The 27,593-nt window shown below is 39.2% G+C and overlaps 1 protein-coding gene across 2 annotated transcripts in view; it reads left to right on the forward strand.

Annotated features, from left to right (window-relative positions):
* MNAT1 (MNAT1 component of CDK activating kinase) overlaps window positions 1-27,593 on the forward strand; it is a 124,215-nt gene that overhangs the window by 32,933 nt on the left and 63,689 nt on the right. For both annotated transcript variants that reach the window (XR_013929370.1, XM_080394908.1), the window contains exons 2-6: window positions 3,061-3,213; window positions 4,846-4,919; window positions 13,536-13,639; window positions 17,772-17,912; window positions 23,621-23,746. Coding sequence is in view for 1 of the 2 variants with exons in the window: in XM_080394908.1 (XP_080251034.1) it covers window positions 3,061-3,213; window positions 4,846-4,919; window positions 13,536-13,639; window positions 17,772-17,912; window positions 23,621-23,746 (598 nt within the window). In the remaining variant the exon portion in view is untranslated. The remainder of the gene's footprint in view (window positions 1-3,060; window positions 3,214-4,845; window positions 4,920-13,535; window positions 13,640-17,771; window positions 17,913-23,620; window positions 23,747-27,593) is intronic.

Below are 27,593 nucleotides of genomic sequence, written 5' to 3' on the forward strand. Positions count from 1 at the left end.
CCTCAATGTGAAGAGAGGAATTGGCAGTATCACATCCTGAGGGTTTGTTTAGACCTCATGTGAAGCTGTTGTCTTCAGATGTGTTCAGTGTTTAACAAATGCATAGACTTGACTCTTAAGCAAGAACATTTGTCATTGTTAGTTTATATATTTAGTGTGGATGCATACATAATACATATGTGTATTAAAATTGCTGATACAAGGCTTCTAATTTAAGAAAACACATGGACACCTGTTTTGGCCATGATTTGAAGGGGAGTTAAGCAGGTGTTTCTGTGCGTTGCTCATTTGGGGAAAGCCATGTATGATGAGTTGGCCAATAAAAGATGCACTGAAGGATGTCCTGCTTCCGTAGTCAGACTGCCCTTACAAAAAGGAAAATGGAGAAGAGTTGGACTTACAAAGAAATGGGAGGATCACCTGAATTGATGTGGTCTGTGTGCCATGAGGGAGCTCTGTAATGCCAGCTGTGGTGTTGAGGTGTCCCCCTGTGCTGCCCACGATGTCTGGTTATTGCATGGGTTGGTTATCTTTGAAGTAGCAAAAATTGTTGCATCTTTTTTTTTTTTAATCATGCTGTATCTTTAAATTTTACCATGTGAGATAAAATTTTTTCAAGTCACATTTTGAAATTATTTCAAGACATGAAATAAATTATTAAATCCACCTTTACTGAATTCTGTCTTCCTGGTGTTTGCATATGCCCTGACTTCAGCAGTGTGCAGTGAAATCAAAAGGAAAATGTTTGAGAGGGATTTGAGAGATGGCTTTTTTCCTTCCTCAGATGGAATTGTGTGACCAGACGTGCCTGCCATTGCTGTTAAAGCAACTGTGGTTTGTGGGGGCAAGAATGGCAGACCTGCTAGGAAGTAAACTTGGGGTCTAGCTGTGCATACTAAATCTCTGGAGATGGAGGGGAGGCAGGATTTGGCCAGAGTCCAGGTCTGCCCTTGACTGTAACCTCTTTTGAATTCAGAAGGAATTATTTATGAGTAAATATAAGGGTGGATGTGCATGAGTGAGTGTGAATGTGATCACCTGGTGTGGGATTCCCAGAGTGAGTGTTGACTCATCTTTTTTAGTATGAAAAGCTGTTTTGCAGCCTAAGAACCACTGGTTCCAGTTTGGGAAAGCATTGAAGCACCTGTACAAGGTGCTTTTCCAAGGAGGGCTTTTTTCCCATAGTCAAGTCCTATGTAAGCTTGAAATGTCTTAGATTTAGGGAAGAGATGAGGGGGGGGAAAAAGTGAAGTAGTTCCAGGTGCTACTGTCTGCATATCTTGCACATGGAGACCCTGTTCTGTTGGTCCTTAGGCAATACCATGATAAGAAAACAATATAAACATCTGCACTTGGATCCACCTGCTAAATTCTGTAGCTTTACGCTCCCTTTTCTATAACTTAAAAATAGGAAAGAGAAGGCAGGTTTTTTTTGCTGTGCTTTGGCTGCTGTGTTGAGGCAGACATGCAAACAGCATGAGCTGCCAAAATGAAGGAGACTGTGAAACTGTCCTTATGTACCGGTGGCTGTTGCATGCACAGACAGGTCGGGAGGGGAAGGAGAAAACCTTTTCCCTGCCTTGTTTTCTCTCTCGAATTTAATGTTGCTTATTCCGTAGTGACAAGCTAAATTATTTTCATAAAGCAGCATACTTCTTGAGTTGATATCCCAGTAACTTCTGAATTTCAGGCCTAGTGTGCTAAAAGGTTTGATCTTTCCCTTCCCAGAGAAACTGTATTTAAACGTGCTTGGTTTTCTGACTGAAGGAATTCTGAAGCAGGAAAATGTCCAAGTAAATTCCAGGTTTGCTTTGTAACTTTGGCAGCTGCTGTGCAAGATGTATTTTGAAACTGTAGTTCTACTTGTGTTAACACAAAAAATAAAGCTCTAATTTTTCTTTTTTAATTGTAAGATACAATTGTGTTTGTTTTGTACTTTCTAGTCTTGAAAACAGAAGCTGGGTAAAACTGGCTGGCTCTACCCAGCTCTGCCTCTGTAAGTACTGGAACCAGTTTAGTTGGGGGTAGGTTAGCAGAGTGAAAGTTTTGTTTAAGATTCTTTGCTACCATGTCAATATTGTTTCTCTTGTTTAGCTTTTGTGCAGGGTTTGTGAAGGTGTAATACAGCTTAGCCCTTAATGTACAACTGTTGGCTTCAGTATAGCGAAGCTATAAATAAACACCCCCTTGCCTCCCCAGTGGTAGGAAATGACTGCAGCAGGTGGTGTCCTCTGCGAGAAATTTGCACATTATCCATATCCAAGTACTTTTTTTTTTTAAATGGCTTTCTTGTTGTGTGTTTTTCCTTTATTAAATGATAACTGACTGGTCAGCAAACATCTTTTTAAAATCTGAAATCTTCATTGAGACAAAATAAATAAAACCAGAAAGGTATTTTTGGTTTATTTCTTTGCAGCCTTTATGTAAAGTATATTTTGTGTGCAATTTTAAAGGTATTAACAGAAGAACTGCATAATGCCAGTCACTGGTTAAAATGGTATTTCAGGTTTGGTTTTTTTTTAGCTATGTTGGGCTGGAGTTTAGCTCAGGTTTGTTATAGCAGTTCCTCTGTGGTAGTACTGGTAGATGCTTGGAAGGCTGCAGGCAAGATTTGTATCCCTGCTTGCGTTGAATTGCACTGTGAATGGCATCAAGAAAATAAATGTGCCTTTTTGTGCCACATGGTAATATTCAGAGTAAATCAGGATATTGCAGTCTGGTCCATGCAAAATGAGTTGGATGGTGTCAACAAACAAGCTTCCTCTTGACATAAACCCCATCATTGTATTTGGATTAATATTCAGTCTCAGCGAAGCGGCTGAGTTATTTGGGCAAGGAGAATAAATGCATTTGTGCTGCTGAGATTGTTTCCTTCCAGCCGTGCTGGAGAAGCCCTTGCCTCCTTGCCACTGTTGGGTGCTAAAGAAGTAGTGGAATCAAAGGGAGATGCACTGTGTGCTTTGTGTGTGTGTGTGTAAACAAGAAAAAAGGGGGACAATCCTGTGTTTCGGTTACTGTTTAACATGTATCTGCCTTTATACCCCTTCCTTTCTCCTGCAGATGTGAGAGCTGTGTGGAACTGCTGTTTGTGAGAGGGGCTGGGAATTGCCAGGAGTGTGATACCCCCCTGCGGAAGAGTAACTTCAGGGTACAGCTCTTTGAGGATCCTGCTATTGACAAGGAAGTGGAAATTCGGAAGAAAGTGTTGAAAATGTGAGTGTCACCAGTTAAAAGAGCAGAAGGTGGATGTATTTTAAATTTTAAAGAATTGCCTTACTCCTCCAGTAGTACAGAGGAGATATTTTTTTTAAGTGACAAGCTATAAAACATGACTCCATTTAACGTGGAGGGATTTCAAAGAACCTGATTTTATGCACAACTGAGGGCTGAATTCACAATTTAGCCTTGAGGGATTCCTGCTTAGCATTAGAAAATGCTGGGTGTTTCTATGTGGCCTCCTTTGGCAAAGACTTACCTCCTAAACTGAGATGGTTTTTATTGAGGACTACTGTTGCTTTCCCTTTGAGGAGCTGAACATGGGAGTGGGGCAAGAAACAGGACCTTGATTGTTTCCTGGGGACCTGTTCTGAGAGTTGAAGGTCAGTTTCCCTTCAAAACAAAAATGGACAAAAGAAGCAGCTATGTTCACATTGTTCTCTACTTCACACAGCAATTATTACTGGAAATGCTTCCTTATAAGCCTTGTTTTACTAGTCTGTCATGCAGATTTGAGAGCTCTTGGAATAGAGATTAAATGATGTCTAAAATTGCATCTCACTCCTTGTGGCCAAGAAACATTTTATAAGAAAAATAACTGAGCCAGTTGATGTTTTGGTAGAAGAGGGTCTGATGGGATATAACAAACCTGGAGGAGTTGTATGTGCAAAAGTGAACATACAGGTAAATTGCAAGCTTGACAGCCTTTATATAAGACTTAATACAATACTAAATTAGTCGTTTGATGATGCTGAGATGTGGGGAAATTGCGTTGTTGAATACCAAGATGCTGAAGTGGCCATAATTTTGAAGTTTGATTATAAAGTCTACTGAAGTTAACAAAAGTCAAACTGGAATGAAGTCAGCTTAGTTGACTAAACATGGAATGACGTGTAGTTAGAAAACATAAAATGCTTGGCCCCTTGGATTGCCTGGATTTTAGTTTTTAGTAGGCAGAAAGAATGTTTGCGAATTGGATTTTGCCTGAATTCTTGGTATTAGATTTTTATGCTCCTGGGTGTCGTGTGTCTTGGTCCACAGAGCAGGCAGAATCTCAACTTTATGTTTTTTTGGGAGGAAGGCCTACATGTCTTGACCTTCAGAGGCTGTCCATGTTCTAGCCAGTTGTTCCTTCATCTTTTTACTTTTTTCAGCTATCAAGGGTTGGATAAATGAGTTCTGGAATGGTCTATTGATATGAAATAAGATAATTGTGTAGCATTTTCATCTTGCTGCTGACATATGCTTTCTGTTGTTGGCGCAAAGCCAAACTCCCTTTTCTGATATTTCTGGAAGAGCTTTTCTTGTGGGTGTTACTGTTCTCTCTGCCTTTGTTAACAGGTTTCTCATGCTGAAGGAGTGGCTTGGAGTTAGTAGTATGCCCTAGTCTCTGGGCTTCTGTTTGCAAACAGTGGGCAAAAATAGCACCAATTTATGCCAGGCTGGCTGCATTCCTTAGAAACAAGCACTTCTGTCTCCTTTTAAAGATTCTGTATGTTGGTCAGTTCTGGGAGCCACAAAGCACGTAGTTGATAAAACTAGGTCAATATTTAATATGCTTGCAGCAAGAGCCTTCTTGAAATTGTGTCTTTGTGTGTTGTATAAATACTTGTTTCTCTTATCTCAAAGATACAATAAAAGAGAGGACGACTTTCCCAGTCTAAGTGAATATAATGATTTCCTGGAAGAAATAGAAGAAATTGGTAAGTCTTAAGGCTTGCATTTTTGGTGTGCTGTGCTCGTGAGACCATAGGCTTTTATCTTCTGACTCAGCTGCCTGTGAGAATGTCTAAGTTGAGTTTCTGTAATAGGATTTATCGTAGTATCAGATGTTTATCTAATTACTCTTTTCTGTACATTTCAAATCATATTTGCTGAACTGTAGGACATCAATAAGTAAAACATTTTATCTGCCAGAGAAAAAACATGATTTGAAGAGGAAGTGTAATGCTTTATAGCTGGAAAAAAAAGGCTTGCAGGGGACTGTTGGTGCTGCACTGGGAAAGATTAAACAAAGAGAGGAGAAATTGAAATTTTCATTATATGCCTCCATAAGCTTTATCTACCATGACAGAAGCCATATGGTGTCTTTCATCATTTTTGCTTCTGCAAGTACAGTAGTTGAAGCTGCTTTGAAGCTGATGACCTTACATACCGTGGTGGTAGCATTTTATGTTGCTGTGCAGAAGGAGAAGGTTTAGGAACAGACATTGATTTCTTTCTCTTTGGATTAGTTGAAGGAGAACTTTGCCCTTTGGGGAAGGGACTGCATTATCAACAGAGTTTGTTTTCTTCTTAGGATGACTTGTGATTTATGGTGAAGTGATGGATTTTGCTTAGAAAAACAAGGATGTGTTCAAAGGAGGCTCTAAATGGTTTGTTTCTTGGGTTTTATGAGCTTCTAAGGTTTGGGGCTTTTTTTTTTTTGTCCTGGAGGAAGAAGAGGTGGCTTAGAACATGTGGGAGGGGCAGTGAATGTGATTCGAAGGAAAACATGAAGATGCTATTCCCCTTCAGTTTCTCAAAGGAGTCCTTGCCCCTCTTTGCACTGTGGCATTTTGTAGATACGTATCTGATAGGCTTACTGCTGTGAGTAATGTATCATGTTTTTGTTGGCATCAGAATGCTGAGGCTGGAGAGCTAAATCATGTGGCTGGGAAACACCAGGCACACTCATATGGGTCCAGATATCTGGAGGAGACTGTGTGGGTGTAGTTGTGTTTGTATATTTTTTTGAATGGTGCGGGGGAAGGAGGGAATTAGTAGAAAGAATGGTTGCATCTTAGCCAGAGGATCCTGGAAGAATCTGTGCACTCATGGAAAGGAAAACTGCTTCTATTTATGTAGCATTACATACAGGTTTCCCGCTTACTGCTGTTGCAGGGGTTTTTAGCATCTGCAACAAGGGAGTTGAAGTTTTGCTTGAAATTTCCTTAACCTCATCATTTGTGCAGAATGTTATGATGCTGTAGCTCTTGGGATTAGGTTCTTAAATTTAAAATGGTTCCAGAGCCTGCACTGGTAACTTGGTTTAGAAGCAGCAGAAATCACAGCTGGTCTCTGTAACCTTGTGAAGAAGAGTGAGTTTGTCAGTAATTGTGCTGGCCCTGCAAATGCATAATGAAGAAGTTTGATGGAATTGTTAGGAATTGGAGTTAGTTGCCTGGAAGGGGCACCTAAAATACTGAAAGTAGTAGAAGTTCCAACTACCTTCTGCTTGCTTCTTGCAGCAGCCAGGGTGATGAGAGGAAAGAAGGGGTGCAGTCAGAAGGCTCTTAATTTTAACCTTCAAAGGGGTACTTTATGATCTACTAAGAATACCACATGGGTTACGAATTCAAGCCCTGTTCTCCTTTCCTCAGTGACAAAGCACAGGCCCTTCCCTGCTTTCACCCCTGGGCAGAGTCCTCCACCTGGCAAGTACCTGGTACGTAGTGAGAGTGTGACGACTTCCCATGTTTTTTGCTGTGTGTGTTGTTTGTGGCGTGACTGAACAATGCATTAAAGGTGCCTTTAACTCTGTATGATTAGTTCACGTTTTTCTGCTGAGAGTAGTTGTTTCACTTTTTTTGTATGTGTGTGAATTCCCTGCTCGTTTGTGCACGTGAAAAATTAGCCTGCAAGATGGGAAAGAAAGGGTGTAGTCATGCAGCACAAGGTTTTGCCTCGTGGAACTGGTGAACAGCAGGTTGGCAGTAGCTGGTGGTGTTGTTCAAGCTGCCAGGTTAGGAAGCTAGAGAGCCAGAGAACTGGATTTTCCCTCTCTCTCCCTGCCCCAAACTCTCAATTTTTCTGCGGGAATGTTGAAGTGCAGCTTTACCCTGTTTTCTCTTTACTAGTAAGTTTTGTTTTGTAAGTTGTTGCGGGGGTTTAAATGAAGTAGTTGCTTGGCAGAAACAAAATGTGAATGCCCTGTATAAGTATACTTCATGTGACCCTGGCTCAGTTCTTAGAGTTTTTCCAAATGTTTCAGGTACATCAGCTCCCACATTTGCAGCAATTGCACTGTCTTATTCCATTGATGTGATATATGACCTCACTTGAAACACATTTTTTACCTTCATATCAGGCATGCTATACCTACAGACTTTTTCTATTTAAAGAAGGAGTTGGGTGGTATGGCAGAAGTGTGTGTGTGGGAAGGTCAAACAAACACTAGGGTAGTCACCTCTTAAGATTTCTGTTATAAAAAACACATTTTTGAAGTGGTTTAGAATGTAGCCACTAAATAATGCTTTGGGCTAAAATGTGTTATACAAGGCTTTAAATAGAAACCACATTTTAAAGCAGGTTTTCCCCAGAAGAAAAATCAGTTGGACAATTTGAGAACATTGTAAACACTGTTTGTTGTCATTAACGCTAGGAAGAAAAATACAGTGAAAGGGTTAAAACCTGTCTTTGGGAGAGGTGTGGACAACATCTACTGGAAAAAGTCAGGTCTATGCCCTTATGAGAGGGGCAAGGTTAAACCTTAGAGCATTGTCACAAGTTGCAATCTCTGGACATAATGCAAATTTTTCTCACTCTTTCTGTAAGGTTTTCTTCTTCCCCCAAGGTTTTCTTCTTCCCCAGAGTGTAGCTATATCCAGCTTTCCAAAATGTGGTGTGTAAGCTCTCCAGAGCCCAGCCTGCCTCCTAGCATGTGTATACACACTGCCTGGCACCGTTCTCCTGATACCTGCATGAGGCCTCTAGGCTTTACCGCAACACAGTTGTTAATAGTAATTATTTCTTTTTAAAAACATTCAGTACATTCCACTTGGAAGTAGACTACTGTATTTGTGCCCTTTGGATTCATGTATCTTCTTACTCCTCCAAGACTTTATGCAATACCAGCTGCCTAGTGACTTGTCTTGCTCAGAACATTTATCTCGCAAGCGATCCTTGGATAGAAGGGATTTTGGTGTCTATGATCACTTGTGGGTTATGTTGTTTAATGTTTTGTGGTTTTTTTCCTCTGTGTGTGCGCACAAGGATGGTATTGCTGGTCCTGACAATGGGAATAACCCAAATGGAAATTGAGCAGCTTTATCAAAGATCCATTTCAGTCATCTCATCTGAACAAAGATTTCAGTGCCATACTGTTCAAAAAAAGATCATTTTGGTCAGGACTGATGGGGCTGAATGATTTCAATCATTCGTTATTATGCTAAGGTATTTTTTTGGAAAATTACTGACCCAGTAAAACACAACTGCAGATAAACAGAAATCATTATTAATACCTAACTAGGTTTTTCTGGCTTAGTTGTGGGTTTTCTTTTTTTTCATAATTATTTTGTTGTTATCACAGAAATTTTGGTTGGAAAGGCCCTGTTAAAATTTACTCCATTTTTTCTCTGCTTTATCCCCCTTCTACTGGTCTTACAAGCGCAGATATCAGGCATTGAGAGCACTGACAGAAGGTGCCATACTGGCTTTGGACTACACAGGCAGGCTGAGGATGTGGTTGTGTCTCTCTTTGTAGCTCTCTGCCCAAAGCAGTTGCTCTTTTGCCATTCCCAATCTCTAGCTGGCAATTTATGAAGAGGATAATTAAGGAGCTGTTTGTAGTAGAGTTGGAGGAATACTGTTTATTACAAACTAATACTACTAATTTTTAAATTTTCAGCTGGCTCATACCAGCAGTGCAGATTACTCTGACAGCGTTTGATCTGCTGTCTTGCCACAGAGGCAATGTTCCTACTATTTGAATAGCAAATATTTTTTTACACAGTAACACTATCTCTTAAGGAACTCGGAGAAGTCTCAGAAAATTTGTGATGTCTCAGACTAAAACGGGGAGATTTTGGTGGACTTAGTCCTGCAGTGGAGTGATATTCATTCATACTGTTGCATCTCTGGACAGATTATTATGCCATATAATTAAAATCTTTGTCTCATTTTCTTTTTTCTTTTATAACTAGGAAAATGTTTTTCCATTTGTTGCAGAATTGCATAATGAATGTTGTTGTTTTGAAAAGCAGTGAAAGTCTCCCTGTAGAGGCTGAATTTCAGAAGCAGGGAGTTTTACCTAAATAGAAAGAAATGTTTCAGAAAAACACAATAGTCTTCCTGTTATACTTCAACAGATGTCTCAAGGCAAGTCATTTTATAAACCAACCAATGTGAGATGGATAAGTAGATAAATAATTGTTGCATACAAAACGGCTTCTGTTTCTTTTCCCTGAAGGGTTTCAGGCCTCTTATATCGGCTTATGCTATATTTCAACATGGACAAAATAAGTCTGGCTTCTCTTTGAAACCTTTTCAAACTAGCCATCTGCTTTGCCAGTCATATTCAGATCTATACCAATATTTTTTCAGGGTAGGTGTAGCACATGAGTTAAGTTTTGTTTTTTTTTTTTACTCTTTCTGATTCCTGTAGTTTTATAATTTGTTTTGTTGTATTTTTTTAAAGAAAGGGAACATGTGGAAGAAATATATTTAGAATAGTTTTCTGGCAAAACTCAAAGCAGAGCGAATTAAAAAAAAAAGCATAGTCCTAGCTATGTAAAAGGTAAGATGCTGAGTATTAGTGACTGTGTGTTTTCATTTGATACTTGTTGGCATTTTAAATGCCAAGTAATTTGTAGAGGGGACAAGGGTGAAAAAGAAATAATCTTAATTATTTTTTGTGGCCTGGCACCCCTTACAAAATGGACTTGTCAGCTGTAATTGCAACGGTACAATGAAAAGAATTTGTATTCTCTGAATATTGACAAAAAGACATTTGAAGCGCATGAAAAATATGTTGGAAGACTTTTTTGGCTGGCTGGTTGGCCACTGACCATGCAATGTCAAAGAGCACAGTTGGATTTGCTGCTAGGGTGTTTATTGTAGGAGGGAAGATATTATTTTCATTTATTAAAGGTCAACTATTGACACTGATGTTGATACAGAGACATCCAGTTCTTAACATTGTTGCAACAAAATGTAGCTCTTCAATATTTTAAGTCTGGAAATGTGGACAACTTAGTGTTGAGGAGCAGACGCTTAGGACCAAGATAATGTTCCTTTTCAATGACTATGAATCAGAATTCAGTGGGAGAATCCTGGCCTTAGAGGCTGCTGGCAGTATGAATCTTTGTGTTTGGTGTACTACCATATTCTCAACTGCAGAGCAGAATAAGACTGACAGAGCAGAATCAACATGGTATGACCAGATCTGACTCTTGAGAGGGTTTTACCTGTGCTTTGCTTCCAGTCACAGCAGGAAAACAGAAGGGGAAATAAACCATCTTTCACCTTGCTGCGAGCACAGCAGTGGGCATTTAAGGTGGCTGTGCAGGTGGCTACTCAAGATTTATCAAACATTGATGCAGAAACATATCTCTTACATAGAAATGTTACTTCATATCAAGCAGCGAAGTAACACCACTTTTGTAAGTAGTTCTAAATAAAGACAGGTATCTGCACATGTTTAAAACTTGCCTACATTCCCCAGAATGAGTTTTAAATCTTGTAGTTTTTGTTTTACAAACCCAAGTTGTGACTAGTTGAACCTTTGAAGATAACTGAGAAAGGAGAAACAAAACTCCTGAATGTTTCAAGCAGCAGTAGTTGCAAAACCTATATCATCAGCTTATTGTGGGATTATTTTTAGAGAGATACCAAAGATATTCAGGAGCCTAAGGGCATTTGGCATCTCATCTTGCTCCTCCTCTTGCACCTGAAGGTGGCATCTGGGCATCCTGCTAGCACAGCATGTCTCATATGCTATTTCTTTCTTGTGTCATCATTGAAGAGTTTAGAGAGCTGGTGCATGGATTTAAGTTGAAGGAAGCGCTGACATTCCTGTGCAGCTGCTGTCATTGCAGAGCCCTGGTCTGATTGTATGCCAGCATTGTCACATGACAGTTCTCTGCTCTAATACTTAAATATTAAGCTGTATATCAGCTGGGAACTTTAGGCTGGAAATTTGGAGGTCAGCACTCCCTTGAAAAAATACTAAAAATTTAGACTAAATTAATGTGTTACTACGGAAATGTTGCTACAACCACAAAGTGTATGTTAGTTGCAACATGAAATGTTACGCCTTTTGGAGGAAAAAAAAAACCCACCAAACATGGAATAGGTAATTGGCTTCCAAAAACCAAGGAGCTGAACTTTGAACAGCTTGTTTGGGTTACAGTAGTGCCCAGAGGTTCTACCTGAGATGAGATCAAGACTATGGAGACTGGTGCTGCTTATAGCTGTAGTATGGAGGTACGGCAGGTGATGTATAGGAGAAAGAAAACTTTATTCGTCTTCTCCTGCTTCTTACTGATGGGAGACCTCTAGGGTAGAGGCCTAGTGACCTGCCCAGGAGCAGTAGCAAAGCTGGAAACTGAACTCAGGTGTTGATTCCGAATCAAATGCTTAAACCACAAAATGAACCTCCACCTCAGATCTTCCTTCTGAGGTGAGGGTGATGGGGTGGGGTTGGAGGAGTTCAGCTGATTTAGGAACCCGGCTGCATTAAAATGTCAGATCCCTTGATATTGCTCATTATTCGGAAAAAAATAAGTACAGCGTTTTTGCTTAAGGTTACGAATTTCTTCAGCTGGATCTTGCCTAGTGCTTCTTTTGCAGTTCGAGGAAGGACTGAACACTTTTGATAAGAGTAAGGTGATGTAGTGGTTCAATTCTCCTGGAAAGATAGTATCCTGTTCCTATCTGTCCACTTTTATTTCTTCCCATGTACCATCTCTGGCACTTTCCTGACCTCTTTGAGCCAATTCAGGTTACTGGAGGGTTTCTGTTGACACTCTAAAGCATCCAGGGAGTCCTGGAGTCAGAGCAGGGGAGAGTGAGACTTGTGCCTGGGAAGAGGGATGTAAGAGCATGACTACCCCTTTTTGGCAGTGAGCTGCTCTACGGCTGGGTTTGTAGAACTGAGCTGTATTCCACAACTCTAGCATTTTAGACCTTCCCTGTTTTCTCCCCCCACCCTGTTTGCTCCATGCTTTGATTTCTTGCTGTTCTCCCTGCTGCTCACAACTGGTTTGCCAGTCTAGGCTATTCATGTTTTGGTTTACCTAGAACCCACCTAAAAGCTCACTTCTGCCCTGTTACCTGTGGAGAGGATGAGAGAAGGGTTATAATTTTTACCAAACTGAGATGTGTGCTATCCTGGTGAGTAACAACAGACTTCATGCTTCCTTCTTCTGTTTCTTTCTATCAGCCTTATACAAATTACTTGGCTGTGGTGCATGTGCTCAGGGTTCATTTGACACTAGTCGCTTGAGAACTTAAGAAGAAAGTATTGAACCAAAATCTTCCAAGTCCCGTGCTGGCATTTTCATGAGAAACTCCTTCCCTTCCTCAGGGTTTGGTTTAGCGCGATCCCTGTGCTGTTGTTTCCTTGTGAAGGATTTATCAATGGTAGCGTAGGTTTCTCTGCTGCTCTTGTAAATTTACTATAGCCATGTGATGAAGCTCTTTGAGGCTTTGAGTGTTGCACATTGGCAGTCTTCAATAGCTTTAAGGCCATGGGCATGAGCCCAGCATCCACTCTGGATGGTGATCACCAAGTAACTTCCCCGATTTCAGTTGGAATTCACCTGACCCACAATTGAACCAGTGACCTAGAGGTGAAAGGCTCAGACATTGTATCAAATTACTAATCACCCAAACCATCTACATCTTTCAAGCTGTTGATTATAGAAACTTTTCAATTTCTTGAGGTATCTTCCATGTGATGTGTAGATAATTGGGAATGCTGTGCTGAAGTGTAGAGCTTGCTGGTTGATCCTGCTTGCTCATAGTTACGTGAGATATAGTCTTATTATTGAAACACAGGAAAAGAATTTCACTTAACCTATTAATCTGGATGCATCTGCAGATTCCTTATAATACAAGTAATTGTATGTTGGTGCCCTTTTAAGTTATCAAGTAATGTGAAATTTTTTTGTGTACCTGAGAATTCAAACAGTCTCTGTAGGCTTCATGTATTAGATAATGGTATGAGATGGAATTACTTGGTTTTTAACTTTCCTTTATATGCATGCGTTTAGTCTAATTTTACAGGAATCGCTGTAACTGCTACTTGAAAAGGTCAATGTTTTACAAATAATATTATGACTATTCTTGTGTATCATTGTCAGTATCAAAAAATAAGATGCAAGACTCAAATTTTCATCTCCTACAGATGTATAAACCTAAAGGAACTCTGTTGGCTTCTGTTGAAGTTTGCAGTGATCTAGCAGGTTGTCTCTTTGTTGACAGGGCATATTTAATTAAATTATGTTACTGCAATGTTTGGTGCTAGAAGGGGTAGAGAATGTAGGAATAGTATTTCTTTGTCAGTCATGCATACTGACCTAATACTTCTGCTTTCTGTCTTTCTAATGTTTATGCAGTATTTAACTTAACCAACAATGTGGATTTGGAGAACACTAAAAGGAAAATGGAGCTGTACCAGAAGGATAACAAAGAAGTCATTCAGAAAAATAAGATAAAACTGGTTAGTTAACCTCTCCTCTCCCCTGCAATTTTTATTCATTAGTTAAAGAATCAAAGGATTTTTGGAGTACTTTCTGTAATGTCTTAAAAACAAGTCAAAGCTGAAGGCACTGTGCAGATTTCACTTTAGCATATTATGGGTTTTAAATACAATATTCTGTGATACTGATATTTAGTGCTGTATAAAGAGATGAAATGTAGATATACTTTATTTTGGGAAGGGCTTGAAAAGAGGGACAGGCAGTAAAGTCTGCATCTAATAGATCAACACCGCATGCGTGCTGGCAGTGTCATTGGACAATATCCAGGAGAGATGAAGTTCGTTCCTATACCAGGACAATCATTCCTTTCTCATCTGAAGGAAAAAAGGAATCCAGACGCAGACGTTATGAAGCTCCCAGGAGAGAGTTGTAAAATTGAGTCTGGTTTATGCAAAATTTGAAATGAAAGATGTTGAAACAAATGTTAAAACTTTTGTTTAAAAGCTGATAACAATAACATCAGGAGTACTGTATATGTGATCTGTATGCAAAGGACAGGGTTTGAACGTTCATTCATTAAAATATGGCTCAGATATAATTTTGTTCTTTAAAATAAACTTGTAAGCATTTCTTTCTGTAAGAAAAGCTTAATCTGTTAAATATTTTTTCAGTATAAAAGTTCACATTGTTACCAGTTCTTGAAGGAAAATGTCTGCCCAGAGTGTGACATAACAAGGTTTTGTGTTTGTATTCCAGTTGCACTAACGACTTGCTTTCAAATCAGTAGGGGTGAAATCCTCACTCCCGTGAAGTCTGTGGCAAAACTCCTAGTGATTTCTTTAGCTCTAGGATTTCACAGGAGGAGATTGGAATCTGAAAAATGTTTGTTTGAACCTCTTCCTTTTATAGGCAAGGAAATTTCCCTAGGGGTCCATCTCTGATCTGTTATCCTGTCTCTGACACTGTGCAATATCCTATGCTTCAGAGCTTGAAGAGACCTGCCAAATCTTTGGCTACGTGTCTTATTTTACAGTGTAGGTGCAACCTCTTAGGGTCACCATGAGAACAAGTGTGCTTTGCCTGCAGCCCACCTTCTGTTCCTGTACATGTCTTGCAGGCAGCCTGTGCACTACTCTGTGATCGTATCAAGCAGCACAGTAATACTTGGTACCCACCCGAGCCCCCTGGGCCTTCTGTTCCTCTGTACTGTATGGTCTTGCTGTGCTAGAGGCTGTCTGGTGGAAGCTGGGCAAGCCTGCGTGAATCCAGACTTACTGGAGATCTGGAGACATTTCTTTTTTTATTTCTTTTTCAACAATTGAAACATAATAATAGACTTGACGCAGTTGCTATTACAAAAACTGCATGATCTTGCCCATAAATTTACCCCTTTCCCAAAAACTGGAAGGGTGCTTTCTCTCTCTAGCGCTTTTTATCAGGTTTTGGAATGTCTTTACTCCATAAATGGTAAAAGGTGTCCTAATTTCTTGCCTAAACTTCTTATGGCCAGTCATTGTCCCTTCATTCTTAGACTGATGTAAATTTTTCTGTCCATCGTAATAATTTGCTTCTGAGGAATATAGATATTCTCAGTCCTGCTTGGTGTTTCTGTTCCCCTTTGCCTGTTCCAGTTTGAATTTGTGTTTGGCAAGCCAAAGGGACCAGAATTGAATGCTGTATTGTAGCTGAGATCTTAACAGCTTCTTATGAAAGATCACTGTTTTCCCATCTCAACTGGAAATACGTTGATGTGATCCAAAGGCTGTTTTCTTGTAGCACTGTCATACGGGAGGTTCAAAATCAGCAGTGGTCAAGTACTGCAAGTTTTCTCCTCTTTGGTTTCTAACTGATGAATTACTTTCCAAATCTGTTGCCTTGTAAGTTATTTTGATCTCACTTCTGCTACTCATGTCCTCGTAAGTATGTTGTTCTTTCTTACAAATCCAAATACTAAGTTACCGAACCTCAGGATTTGACTGACTGCTTGTTCTTCTGTCGATACAAGCCCTATTTTTCTTCTTTGTAGTCAGTTCCCAATGACCTTGCTTACTCACGTACTAACCCAGCTGTTAGATATGTGGATTTGATGCAAGACCATGCAGAGAAAAAGTAGACAGGTTTGGATAAAAAGGTGAAGAGCAATTAGAAAAGGGGTTCTTATAAACTGATTTTTATGTATATATTTATACATACTTTATATATATTTATATCTAAAACCTTCCACTCTGAGTGGACTACAGTTTTCCCAAATGTGCTTTCTTCCTTAAATATCCGCTATATTCTCCAGTCACAGGGTAACTTGTTACTTTCTACTTTGATACTAGATGTTTAATTTTTCTTTTTGCTTTGTTTAGTCTTGAAATAGTTTTGCTTGAATCCCGTGATGTGAATTGTTTTAAGCTTTCTTGTTTGTCCATTCTTGAATGTGGCAAAATGTTACTACACTTTCTGTTTACTCTTTCCACTTGTCGTCTTGAGTTTATTCCAGACTTCCCTGTGATCGTCTTTATTTCTTTAGATAATGGGATTGTGTCTAGGTTATCTCTAAGCTTGGCACAACCCTCGCTGCCTATTGAACTGGTCTTTCTTCTGTATTACTGTTTTGTGTGGTCTGCCTGTCAGAATTTGGTCTGACTTGCGGTAATTCTTCCTTTTTCCTGTAGTCTGATCTGGTTTAGGTTTGTATACCAGTTTACTTATTTCTGACTAGTTTTTCTGGGCTAGTTCTTCAGACTAGGTCTGTCAGCGCTTCCCTACAAGTTTTCTTCTGTTTCAGTGCAAATTTCTGGCGGTCTTTAGACAAACATGGAAGAGGCTTGTAACGTCTTAAAGACCTCAAGCTCTTCAGTTCCGTTGACTGAACTAAATCCCTTAATTTTCAGATAGCAACTTGGGGATTTTCTTGTTTGTTTCCTTTCATAAAATGCAAAGAGAATCCATTTTCAAGTGGTCATTGGTTGGTGACCAGCTTTTTACTAGTGTCACTGCTAGTTACAAAATGAAAGCAGCTTCTCTTGGCTCAGTGGCAGGTGATGAGGTCTGTGAGCTCTTGCATCCAGGAGTGACTGGGCCTCACTGGGACCCATTGGCTTGATCTGCCTGATAAAGGGATGTTTTTCAGCATATTCTGGCCTGTATCAGATAGCTATGCTTTATGGTTTAACTTTGATAAGAACAAATTTTACTAAGCTCTTGCCTGCAATGTTACCTTGCTGAAACTGCTTCCATCAGTAAATTATCCATTTAAGGTTTATGGAATCTTATTTCTGATTTTTTACTGAAACCCACTTTGCTTCAATATTTTTGTTGGGGAAGATATAGAAAGTATTTCCTCTGTTTTGTCCTATACCTTCTTAAAACCAAACTGACATTCTTTTGATTCCCTCTTCTGTATAAAATTGTTTAATCCTTCTTTTTTTTCCTCTTGTCTCTAAGCCCTCTTCTTTTTTTTTACTTTCACTGTGATTTTCAAATACGTATTACTTAACAGTTTACTGGTTAAAAAACACTTCTCAAACTAGTCACTTTGTATTAGTAATCTCTTTTCATCTCGTGTCACATGACTGCAATCCAGGTTCTAGGAAAAATCCTTCATTTTCTGGGAATGTGACATTTTCACAGTTCATGCTTAAATACGTTTTAGCTTACAAGCTTCTCTAATGTTCATAGATTTGTAATTTCTTATTTTTCTTCTACACCACTGATAAGCATATAATGTACTTTGCGCAGAAGGTGCAGCTGATGGAGGTGACCAGGAACAGTGTAGTGGGTTTATATTTTTTTGGTTACCCCACTTATATCACTTGAGAAGTAGGATGTGTGGGAGCAAAGAGGTGTCCATTTTAGAGTGAAGGTGTAAGAAAAACCCATTGTTATCCTCTAACGTTTAAAGAGCCAAGATCCAGATGGTTGCTTCCTGCTGCAAAAAGCATCGAGGAGAAAATCTGACTTTGCGCTGGACGGTAAGAGGAGGTAGAATAGTCAGCCATAGTCACCTTAAAATTCTACAATTCTATCTTGAAAGGTAGAATTTGGCTGCTTTCCTACTGCTTGGTCTGTCCTAGGTCCTTTGGTAGGCAGTGGAGCTGTGGGCAAGCTCTGTCCGCCCAAGGAGAAAGATTGCTATGAGTTGATTTCTAATTTCCATTTCAGACACGGGAGCAGGAAGAGCTGGAGGAGGCTTTGGAGGTGGAGCGACAGGAAAATGAACAAAGGCGACTGCTCATACAGAAAGAACAACAACAACAACAGATGCTAAAAAGGAAGAATAAGCAGGCGCTCCTGGATGATCTGGTGAGTAACAAAACCAAAGGCTTTGAATGCTCAGTAGCAAAGCAAACAGCTAGTACATCGATACTCATCTCTACCATGGTTAACTGTGTGGAATTAACATGTCTGTCCCTTTCCTTTTCCCTGTCTTCCATGTTCTGTGTTACTGTTCTCTCACCTGTTATTCAGTGTTACTAACAGCTCTGGTTTTGGTAAGCTAAGGGCTGGAGGAAGAGTGCTTCTGGGATTCATAGACTTAGTTGGACTCATTGTCCAGAATCACCAGTGCTGGTTACAAACTAATTCTAGGAAGGCTTTCTTGGCTGTTCCAACACAAAATTAATCCTGGATAAGATTCTAGGAAAGAAAAATGCAGGTGGTGGTTTTTTGGTGTTTGGAGAAGGCTATTTTCCTGGTTCTATCTGTCTTTTTTCTTTTTTTTTTATTATTTTTTTTATTTCCTAGTGAGCTCCCTTTGAAAGCTCTTTTCCTGCTGCTAATTAACATGTGGAGGCATCTTTCAGAAATCACTTTAGCGATTCCAACCACTACCAGTTTACTTATTAGTTGACATTCCTCTGCATATCTGAAGAAGAGCTAATATAAAAGTGTAGATTTCAGTTTAATGAACTGACAGTATGAAAGTCACAGGCTTTGACTGTGATCAAGAGTAGCTTGCGTTAGCGTAGCTGATACAGTGACGACTACACCTTGAACCTGACGTATGATGGGTGAGGTTCTGTCATGTCTGAGGCCCTCTAACTGCCTGCTTGTTTTGCCTTCAGCTGGTGACAGTTGCATCTGCTTTGGTGCATGGCTGATCATGCAATTTGTCACGGGGGTAGAGAGGAGTTACTAAGTTGGCCTAGCCATAATGTGAACTCTTACCGCTGTTGGCTTGTTAAGCAGTCCTGAATAGTAGTGGTTCATAAACTGGTGTGTTGAAGCAAAATGGTACTCAGGAGCTACTTCATGAGCTCAGCCACCTCTGCAATGGGAAGATGATGGAGAACAGGGGACAGTAACCTCATAAGTTATTCAAGTGTTAGTCAACCATTTTTTGAGTCGGAGCACATAAATGATGGGTGGTTGCTTTGTATTCAAAAAGTACTAAAAGAAAAAGATTTCTTGCCTTGAGTGTGTCATCTTCTCTTACTGCAAACTTTTTGTGTATGAGTTGCTCCCTTTGAAGTGAACGAAGCTTGAATTCAAGTAGTGTAGAGACAACTGAAGAAAAACTTGGGCTACTTCGGAAATTGTAGCAATATTTGGCTGAATTTACTACTGATCGTGCATCTAAAATGCAGTGATGGTGTGTAGCCATAGAGGCTCAATAAATGTGTTGTTTAAACAAGACTCATGAATTTTTTTAGTACAAATGTGTACAGACATGCATGCATAGACATTCATGTGCTTGAACACCCATGAGAACAGTCTGTGTGCAACCTTGAAGGATATCAGAAAAAAGTAGTATATATGCATGCATGCATATGTGCAGCTGTGTCAGCGTCATTTAAAGCTGCTTGGTAGATGTAAACCAGAATTTATCTCTTATTTCAGTTTCTTGCATTGATAGAATACAAAGCAGAAATTAAGACTATTTCTCAGTTGTTATTCAAAACACAGATGCCTTTCTACTTTTCCTGGAAAAGCAGACTTCCTCCTTGAACCAGTGCAGAAGGAACTGACTGACATGAGGAGAGGGCATTGATGTGCAGTTTAAGAGTTTCAGGGCCTCCTGAAGAGCTGCCTTTTTCTAAGCCAGGAGTCCTGGCAACCTGTCTCTGGTTTTGCTGAAAGGAGCTGGTGTTTCATGTTTTTTTTTTTTTTTTTGTTGTTGTTGTTGTTGGTTTTTTTGTTGGTTTTTTTTTTTTTTTAGACAAAGAGTAGAGATGAGCAGAAAGGGTTTTGAAAATCCCTCAGGTCTGTAACTTTGCATCCATCCAGGCTCTTTTCGTTTTAAAGGTGAAAGTGCTTACAATCTACACAATTAAGAATAGTTTGAGTAGTGGATCAATTAATAAAAACTCCACTATGAACTTGAATTTAATGGCTCAGAATAGGGATTTTGAACTGGTTTCTGACTTACTTCAATCCTGTTTTAAAACACACTCTTAACTTACTGGAGACCAGTGGTGGTGGGTGTGTATTCTTTTTTTTATTATTTTTTAAAACACAGCAGTTGGTTTTACTGGAAACCTATTTCATCAGATGGCTTGCGGAAAGAATGGTTATAAATAATCCTTAAAACTTGACCAAAATAGGTAGTTTTAGCTGTGATTGCGTATGCTGTTAAAACATATAAATGTATCTTAATATTCTAAAAACAACAGAAAGGTGATTTTTTTAAAAGGCTGAGGAAGGCAACTGGGCAGTTTTAAGTTGTGTTTCTGTTTATCAAGGGGCACTGTCAGCTTAAATTTGAGCCAAAACTTGTTTTGTAGTACTGAAGTTTTATAAAACCAGCACTGAAGTGTTTGTATAATGACTTACAAAGTCTCTGGAAAACCAGCAGTTGTTAAACAAATAAACATTTCCTATGGTCCTTGAAATCCCTCTAATGCTGCGCTGCAAATCTGAAAATGAAGCTGATAGTAAGTAAAACTTAATTGAGAAGTGCAGCAAAAATAAGCATAAGCAGTAGCAGTGTAAAGAATTACATGGAAAAAAATCATATCTCTGTGGTTGCTGATACTGTGCTAAAAAACCAACAAGGATTAAGTTCTGGCTACAGTGATACCAGTGGCAAAACTACTGACTCTGCAGGATTGTAAGCAGAGAGGAAGGTGAGAAGCCAGCATTTCATCCATTGGTTTTGAATCGTCTCTTTTGAATGCATCACCTGGCATTGGGAACCTACAGCCCATGTGACCTGGGTCTTGGTAATGTTTTTCAAGATTCCCCCTCATACTGGGCAACAAGAGAAAATTTCAGACAGACTTTTTTTGTGTGGTGCAGGTAGAGATGTTGGGTCTTCCCTCTTCCAAGAAGAGAATTTTACTGTTGGTGCTTAAATCCTAATGACTGAGGAAATTCATAATTTCTTACGTGCATTATTTATGATATTAGCATGTTGAGTAGAGGTCTCAGTTGTTTACAAAAGTGTATGAGAATACTGTCCCATCTTCAAAGAGCTTAAAATTTAGATAGTCCGGAGGCAGGGAAAAAGGCACAGAAATGTTTGGTATTTAAAATGTTGTGTAGCAGGCTCTGGCTCCTGGTCAGTGCAGTGGCTCATGCAGAAAGGACAGGACCTGGGGCTGAGGCTCCATGAACCCATCCTTAACTGGGAGCAAGGAGGGGAAGGCCAGTGTCACTTGCTGGGGAGGTGAGCAAGGCATTGTGGGTGGCTCAGGCTCTGCAGGTTACTGGAAGAGCAATCAGGTGCTTTGCCTAGGCTGTTAACTGTTGCCTGATTTGCTTTACAGAGCTAAATTAGGCAGACTTTATATTACCTTCATTATAAGTGACCTCTTTTACAATAAAACCTCTCACTTTAAAAGCACACCTCCTTGCAATTTAGACTTGGAGTCTCAAATGCTTTTTACATATTCTTGGAAGAGGCATGCATGTGTGTGTTTTTGTTTGCGTTTTTCTTTTGTCTTTTTAACCTTCTAGTCTTGCATAATCAGGGCTGAGTAAGATATTAAAGCACTTCCTTTATTTACTATATTAACTCTCTCACCTGTATACAGAGGATTATAGATCTGCTTTTAGATGTCTTCTGTGTTGTGGGACTTGCAGTCTCCTCTTCAAGAGCCTATGCTTCCCAGACGTGAGCAAAATGGCATTGCAGCCCAGGGCAGAGGGACGGGTTTTGCCGAGGCCCTGGCATGGCTTGGAGTCAAGTGAAGGGCAAGGTGGCTTGAAGACGTCAAGTGTCCTCACTTTTTTACCAGAACCCCAGGGTTTCTGAGACAATCTCTCAGAATTTTTTTTTATATAACGAGCTTTGTTCATACTGTTAGACAGCTTGTTTTCCCATACAGAAATCTGCTAGTATGGATACCTGTTTACAGGATTGGACCTTTCATGTGTGTTAATAGTTAACAGAAGGGCTGTGTGCATATTTGAAAGGACAAACAATCACGGATGTGGTGGCTTGCTGGCATGGTGTGGGTTTCCCACAGTTGTGTAATCTGGTTTACCGGTCATTGTATGAAGCCTTGAGAAGTTGGTACAAAAATTGGCTTCCTTTGGTTATTGTATTAGAAATGCAGTGAACGTTTAAGCAGTATGAGAGGACAAAATGAACTAGAGAATGCTTCCTGCTCTTCCCTTCTTCCCCAGCATATTAAATTTGATGATTAAAGGAATCCAACATCCTTAAACCCTGCCGATAGCTGGCAGCACGTGTTGCTGCATGGTGATTACAGACATGTGCAGCACTTCGAAGATGCAGACTGTAAATTACTGTATTTGTTGTCCAAATTTTCTCCCAGTTGTACAGAAATTAGGCATCTCTTATAATTTGTCTTGAATCTCTTGTCTCCCCTCCTCCCATTTAATCGTAGAAATGCAAGTAGGATCCTGTGCTGTAGTTGTATTTGTGACTCTAGACCAGATCTTGTCATGTGAGATTTTTCTGCTTTTAGCACTTGTAATCTAGTTGTGAGACAAAATATATAAGAAAATAGGAAAGAGGACTGGAGAGTGATGTGAAAAATCAGCGTACAACATGACTGTTCATGATCACTTCAGAAGACTTCGCTAGGATATTATGAACAACAGGTTGTCTTCAAGCATTAAAAACTTCCAACTTCTTCCCCTGAACTGAATAAGTAAAAAAAACCACAGTCCAGTTTATTAAAGTTTGTTTGGTTTTGAGAGTAACAAATATGGTTCATAGTTCAGGAATTGCTTGGTTCCATGAAACAGAAGTATATGAGATGTTTGAGGGCCTTAGGAGTAAAATACTGTGAGAGAGCAGCCTGAGAAGAATCTGTCTGAGCTTCTTCCCTGCTCTCAACTTCATGCATTCTAGCTAGGAAGTCTCAAGGATTTCAGTGTGCATGTGGATAGTCACATTAGTTTACTAGAAAATTACTTGACCAATAATTTTCTGACTGTCAAGAATGTAGTTACCTCTATGTATGTTAATAATCATTCTGTTCTGAGAGTTTTTAAGTAGTCCTCTTGCTTAACTGTTCATTTTAGTACTACTTATATTTTTTAAAAAAATTGGCTGGCTTCCTTAAAAATAAGTCGGCGAAGGAGAAAATAAATATGCTGTTGGTTGCACTTACAATAGTGCCATTGTGCAAAGCAGAGCAAGGATCATTTCCAAACGGCCTCAGGTGAAATCTAATGGGAAACAATTTCAAACTGGTCTGAGTTCATTGGTAGAGAGAATTCGTCTTAGATAAACATCTGATCCAAGTTATACTACTTGGTATTATTCCTTCTCTGATTAAGTTCTATTTTTTTTTAATTTTAATAAATATAGTTGCATTGGCCAGTTGGAGTAAGGAGCCTGTTATATTGTCTTTAATGTGGATTCTATAAAAATAGTTGTTTGCAGGTTACTCTGATTTATGGGGTTGCTGCAGCTTTTTCTTATTACTGAAAATGATTGTTTTCTGTAAGCTGGCTCTCCTAGAGAGGATACTTAGCATTATGCTGCTCTGTTAGTGACGGCCTTTTAGACACAACTTGCAATTTTGAAAAGTATGCAGTATTAATTAATATTTATTTTGGTTTAGCATTCAGATTTGTTCCTCATATATTTACAGGAGAGCTCCAACCTTCCTGCTTCACTGCTTTTAGCTCAGCATAAGGACAGATCTACTCAGCTAGAAATGCAACTGGAAAAACCCAAACCTGTCAAACCAGTCACATTTTCCACTGGCATCAAAATGGTAAGGCTTGTTTGTTTCTTTTTTTCAATGCCTTTCAAAAGACTGAGAATTTCCTCATATGAAACTTAGGAGTTATTTAAACCTGAGTTGTATATTACATGGAATAGGCCGTTCTCTTTCAATTAAGTAATTGGGAGTTAATCAATTTCATCACTCTGCTGGTTGGAATATATGAAATAATTGTATTGCATAGTTGTCAAAAAACAAGCTATACCTCTTTCCCTGCAAAGTTTTCGTGTCCTTGAATTATTTTTGTCTCATTTGTGTACCAGTTCTGGAAATTGAAACTTTGGAGTTCAACAATGAGCTGCACTTTCTTCAGATTTACTTTAAGCACTGGAATAAGCTGTGAGTATGAGATGGACAGTGTAGAAAATGATGCTGAGTGGTTAAGGACACTATTTTAATTGTTACTGGACTCTAGGAAGCAACAAGTACTTTTGCAAATGTGTTACCGCTACAGTGACAACTCAAAATCTGTCAGTGTTCCTGTTTGTTTATCATGACATGGTACAAGTACACATCAACCTGTGTGTGGAAATGTGAAATTTTTTGTGGGGGTGGGTTTAGGGGTGGGAGAACGAGTTACTCATCTGCTTTGCACCTTAATGGTTTCCCGTTTTGTTTTAAATTTCTGCACTTTTTTTAGACTCTTTATTTTAGAATTGGTATCATGGTAAATGGTATCTTGAAAATAACAAACGTTTGACACCTTCCTCAACAACCAAAGAAGTCAGCAAAGCAAAAACCTTTGCATCAAACTAGTCTTTCCATCAATTCATATATTTTCTCGGGGATATCTGTGCTGTGTTCATTATCCCCCAAAGGGTTCACAGTGTAGAAGCATTTGCAGCTTATTTTTCGAAAAGCAGTATCAGCTTTTGCAGAGTTGTGCAGGTTGTTTTCTTGTTTTCCCGTAGTATAAACTCTGTCTTCTTCCTTTTTATTTTAAAATCTACGAGTGTGGGGGTGATTGATGTGCTTCATGAGATGCTTTCTGTTTGTATAGAAAAGCTAGTGGACAGAAAATGTTTGTTGTTCGGTTCAAAAAATACTCTTAACTGAATGCCTGTACTTTGCTGTTAAAATATGTTGTTAGTATTTCTTAAAGCTGTTGGGCTTTCTTCTGGGAAAGGGAAGAAGATAAGCTTATGCTACCTGAGGACAATGGAAGTGCTTTTTAATGCATTTGTAAATGGATATTAAATGCAGTATGCGGTAGTGGACATTTCAATTCTGCAGCCCTAAGTAAACTTCATCCAGGAATGGTGAAAGACTTGGATGAGGCAGTTTCTAGTATCATGACATTTAAATTTTAATGTTGGGAGTAATGGATAATCCAAATAACTGATTGCTACTTTATCAGTGTTCAGAAAGTGTGAGCAGATAGTCTAATTTAATTTGTTCGCTCCCAGACAAACAAAAATGCTCACTCTGACTGACCTTAGTCCTAGAATGAAAAAGAACAACTTAAAACAAAATTAGGAATAAGTACAGCTAACAGTTAAAGTTAGGGATGTTTGAAGTTGCTGACTGCCATTTATGGAAAACTGATTATATCAAGCAAAACAGATTTTGTACCTATAAAATTACAGGTTTTGTTGAGAAAGATTAATGTTTCCATGTTTTCTTTATAGGGTGCTTGATTTAGTTATTACATGACATAAATTTTTAGAATTACACAGACATTACATTACACAATAATAGCAATATCGAGATTCTGCACAATAAATGAATTAACTGATTGCCTTGTAATTTCTAAAGTAGTTATATAGTTACCACAGCATGGGAATATTTCTGTGGGTGTTATGGTAGGACACAGTTCAGTATTTGAAAGCAGATATTGCATTTCTGTGGATGACATGCAAGTTGGCAGTTTACAGGGCTGCTTTGACAAGCTGGCCTCATTTGAATGAAATACGTTTTAATATGGCTAAACGCAAAATTATAAATAGAAAAATAAATAACAGGCTCAGTGATGAGGATTTGGAAGTTTAGCTAAGCAAGTAAACCAGTTTGACCCTTAGCCACAATGTGGGTATGTGGGGTCCTCGGGTATGTGAATAGTACAGCCATAAATAGGAAAGGACTTCTCCTTCTGAATGCAATATTGGGAAGACTCATGGGCTAAGGAGTTCTGCTGACAGTATTTGGAATGAGAAAATCGGGAGGAGTGCAAAGAGCAGTCACAAAGGTCTGTTCAAAGGCAGAAGGATGTGCTTTGTACTGCGTTCCACCTCTAGTTTTATAAGGGAAGGCTAAGACATGACTCGGCTTACAGTAGGTACCTCCTTAACACAGACCGTGCCAAATCTGAAGAGTGCAACAGTAAATGTAGCAAGAACCAGTAACGTTAGCTAAACAAATAGGATCTAAATAAGAGCTGAAGGAACAAATAAGACTGAAAGTTTACAGTGGTTAATTGGCCTCACTGTTAAAATTGCCTCTGGAATGCAGTGAGATCTCTAATTCTTGATGTTTCCAGATTAGGACTGGGATGCATCTTGGGAAGTTATTGTAGTCAAATTGAAATTGTTTGGTTCAGAACAGAGTCAGTTTTGTAAAAAGCAACACTGCTCACTGTACATGATCTGGTGGTGTTGATGATCCATGACAGTGTATTCTAGTGACAGCGTAAGGTGAATTTCCACCTGGGCACCTTATGACATGCTTATTTTCCAAGTTGAGTGTTTTTTCTAAAAACCCCAGATGCTCAGTCCATTTGTTTTGCATAGGTGTACGCTTGAAATAGGTAGAGCTTTTGTTGCGCTGCCCTTCAAGGGCAGCACTCGTTATAGTTGCTTTAGCTTTGTTCCTCTCTAAGCCATGGGGTTCATAACACTTATGTAAGTGGGGGCAGCTCTAGGGCAGTACTAAATTTCTTAAAAAATACAGTTCTAATTAATGCTCTGTTTGGCTCAACGGTTCTGCAAATTAAGTATAGTTTCTGTGACAAGTCTATTTTGTGCTCACTGTTAAGTTTTGGCAGCACACACTTAATGAATCACTACGTGCGTTCTTCCCCTGTGCTTTTATTTTTTCCTAATAGTTTGGCCACTGACCTTTTCTGGTGGGTGCTTTCCTTAATTTTGTTTCAAAAGAAGGGATTGCAGATAGAGCTAGCCGAGATGCTGGCTAATCCAGATCTTACACAAAGGCTGTGAAAATATGCCAGTTCAGCTAGAATGTGAGTGTTTTTCCTGGGATGGTCTTGGTCAAAGATGTTCTTCAGCCTGACTGATAATCAGACATGTTTCTCAGCTTCTGAATTGAGGCATGCCCATTCTAGTCTCCTGGGCAATGCTCAAGGAAGTTGGCTCATTTAAGGTGTCCTATTAGTGCTGTGGAGTTCTAAGCTTGCAGCAGGAGGAGGGAGCGTTTTTCACTTGTAAGCTAAGCAAGAGCATCCCCTATAGCACAAGACAGACAACTAGCTCATGAGGATAGGGTCTCTCCTTCACTTTTCCTTTTGTTAAATAGTTTTTTTTTTTTGCTACTTTCCAGTGGAAGCTGTTTTTTCTTTGCAGTCTGCTCATTAACTTTTGAATTTTAATTCAGTAAATTATATCTTCTGTGCATGAAGCATACCTTCCTAATCAATCAGTTTGATTTAATTCTCTAAGTGGGGGAAGAAAGTGCTTCAGAGTTTTCTGCTTATCATGCTCATCATGTTAAAAATATGCTGAAAGAGTATCTGAATATTTAAAACAGTCTTATTAAGTCTAAGCTCAAATGATTGTAAAGATAAAAAAGAAACTGTAGCAATTCTAATTGTTGCAGTAGTGCTAAAAATACTATTTCCCCTCAATGCTTGTACTTTACATTTTAGTAACTGTCAAAAAGAGCA

The sequence above is a fragment of the Falco punctatus genome, assembly GCF_963210335.1.
Source record: "Falco punctatus genome assembly, chromosome: 7".
Taxonomy (NCBI): Eukaryota; Metazoa; Chordata; class Aves; order Falconiformes; family Falconidae; genus Falco; species Falco punctatus.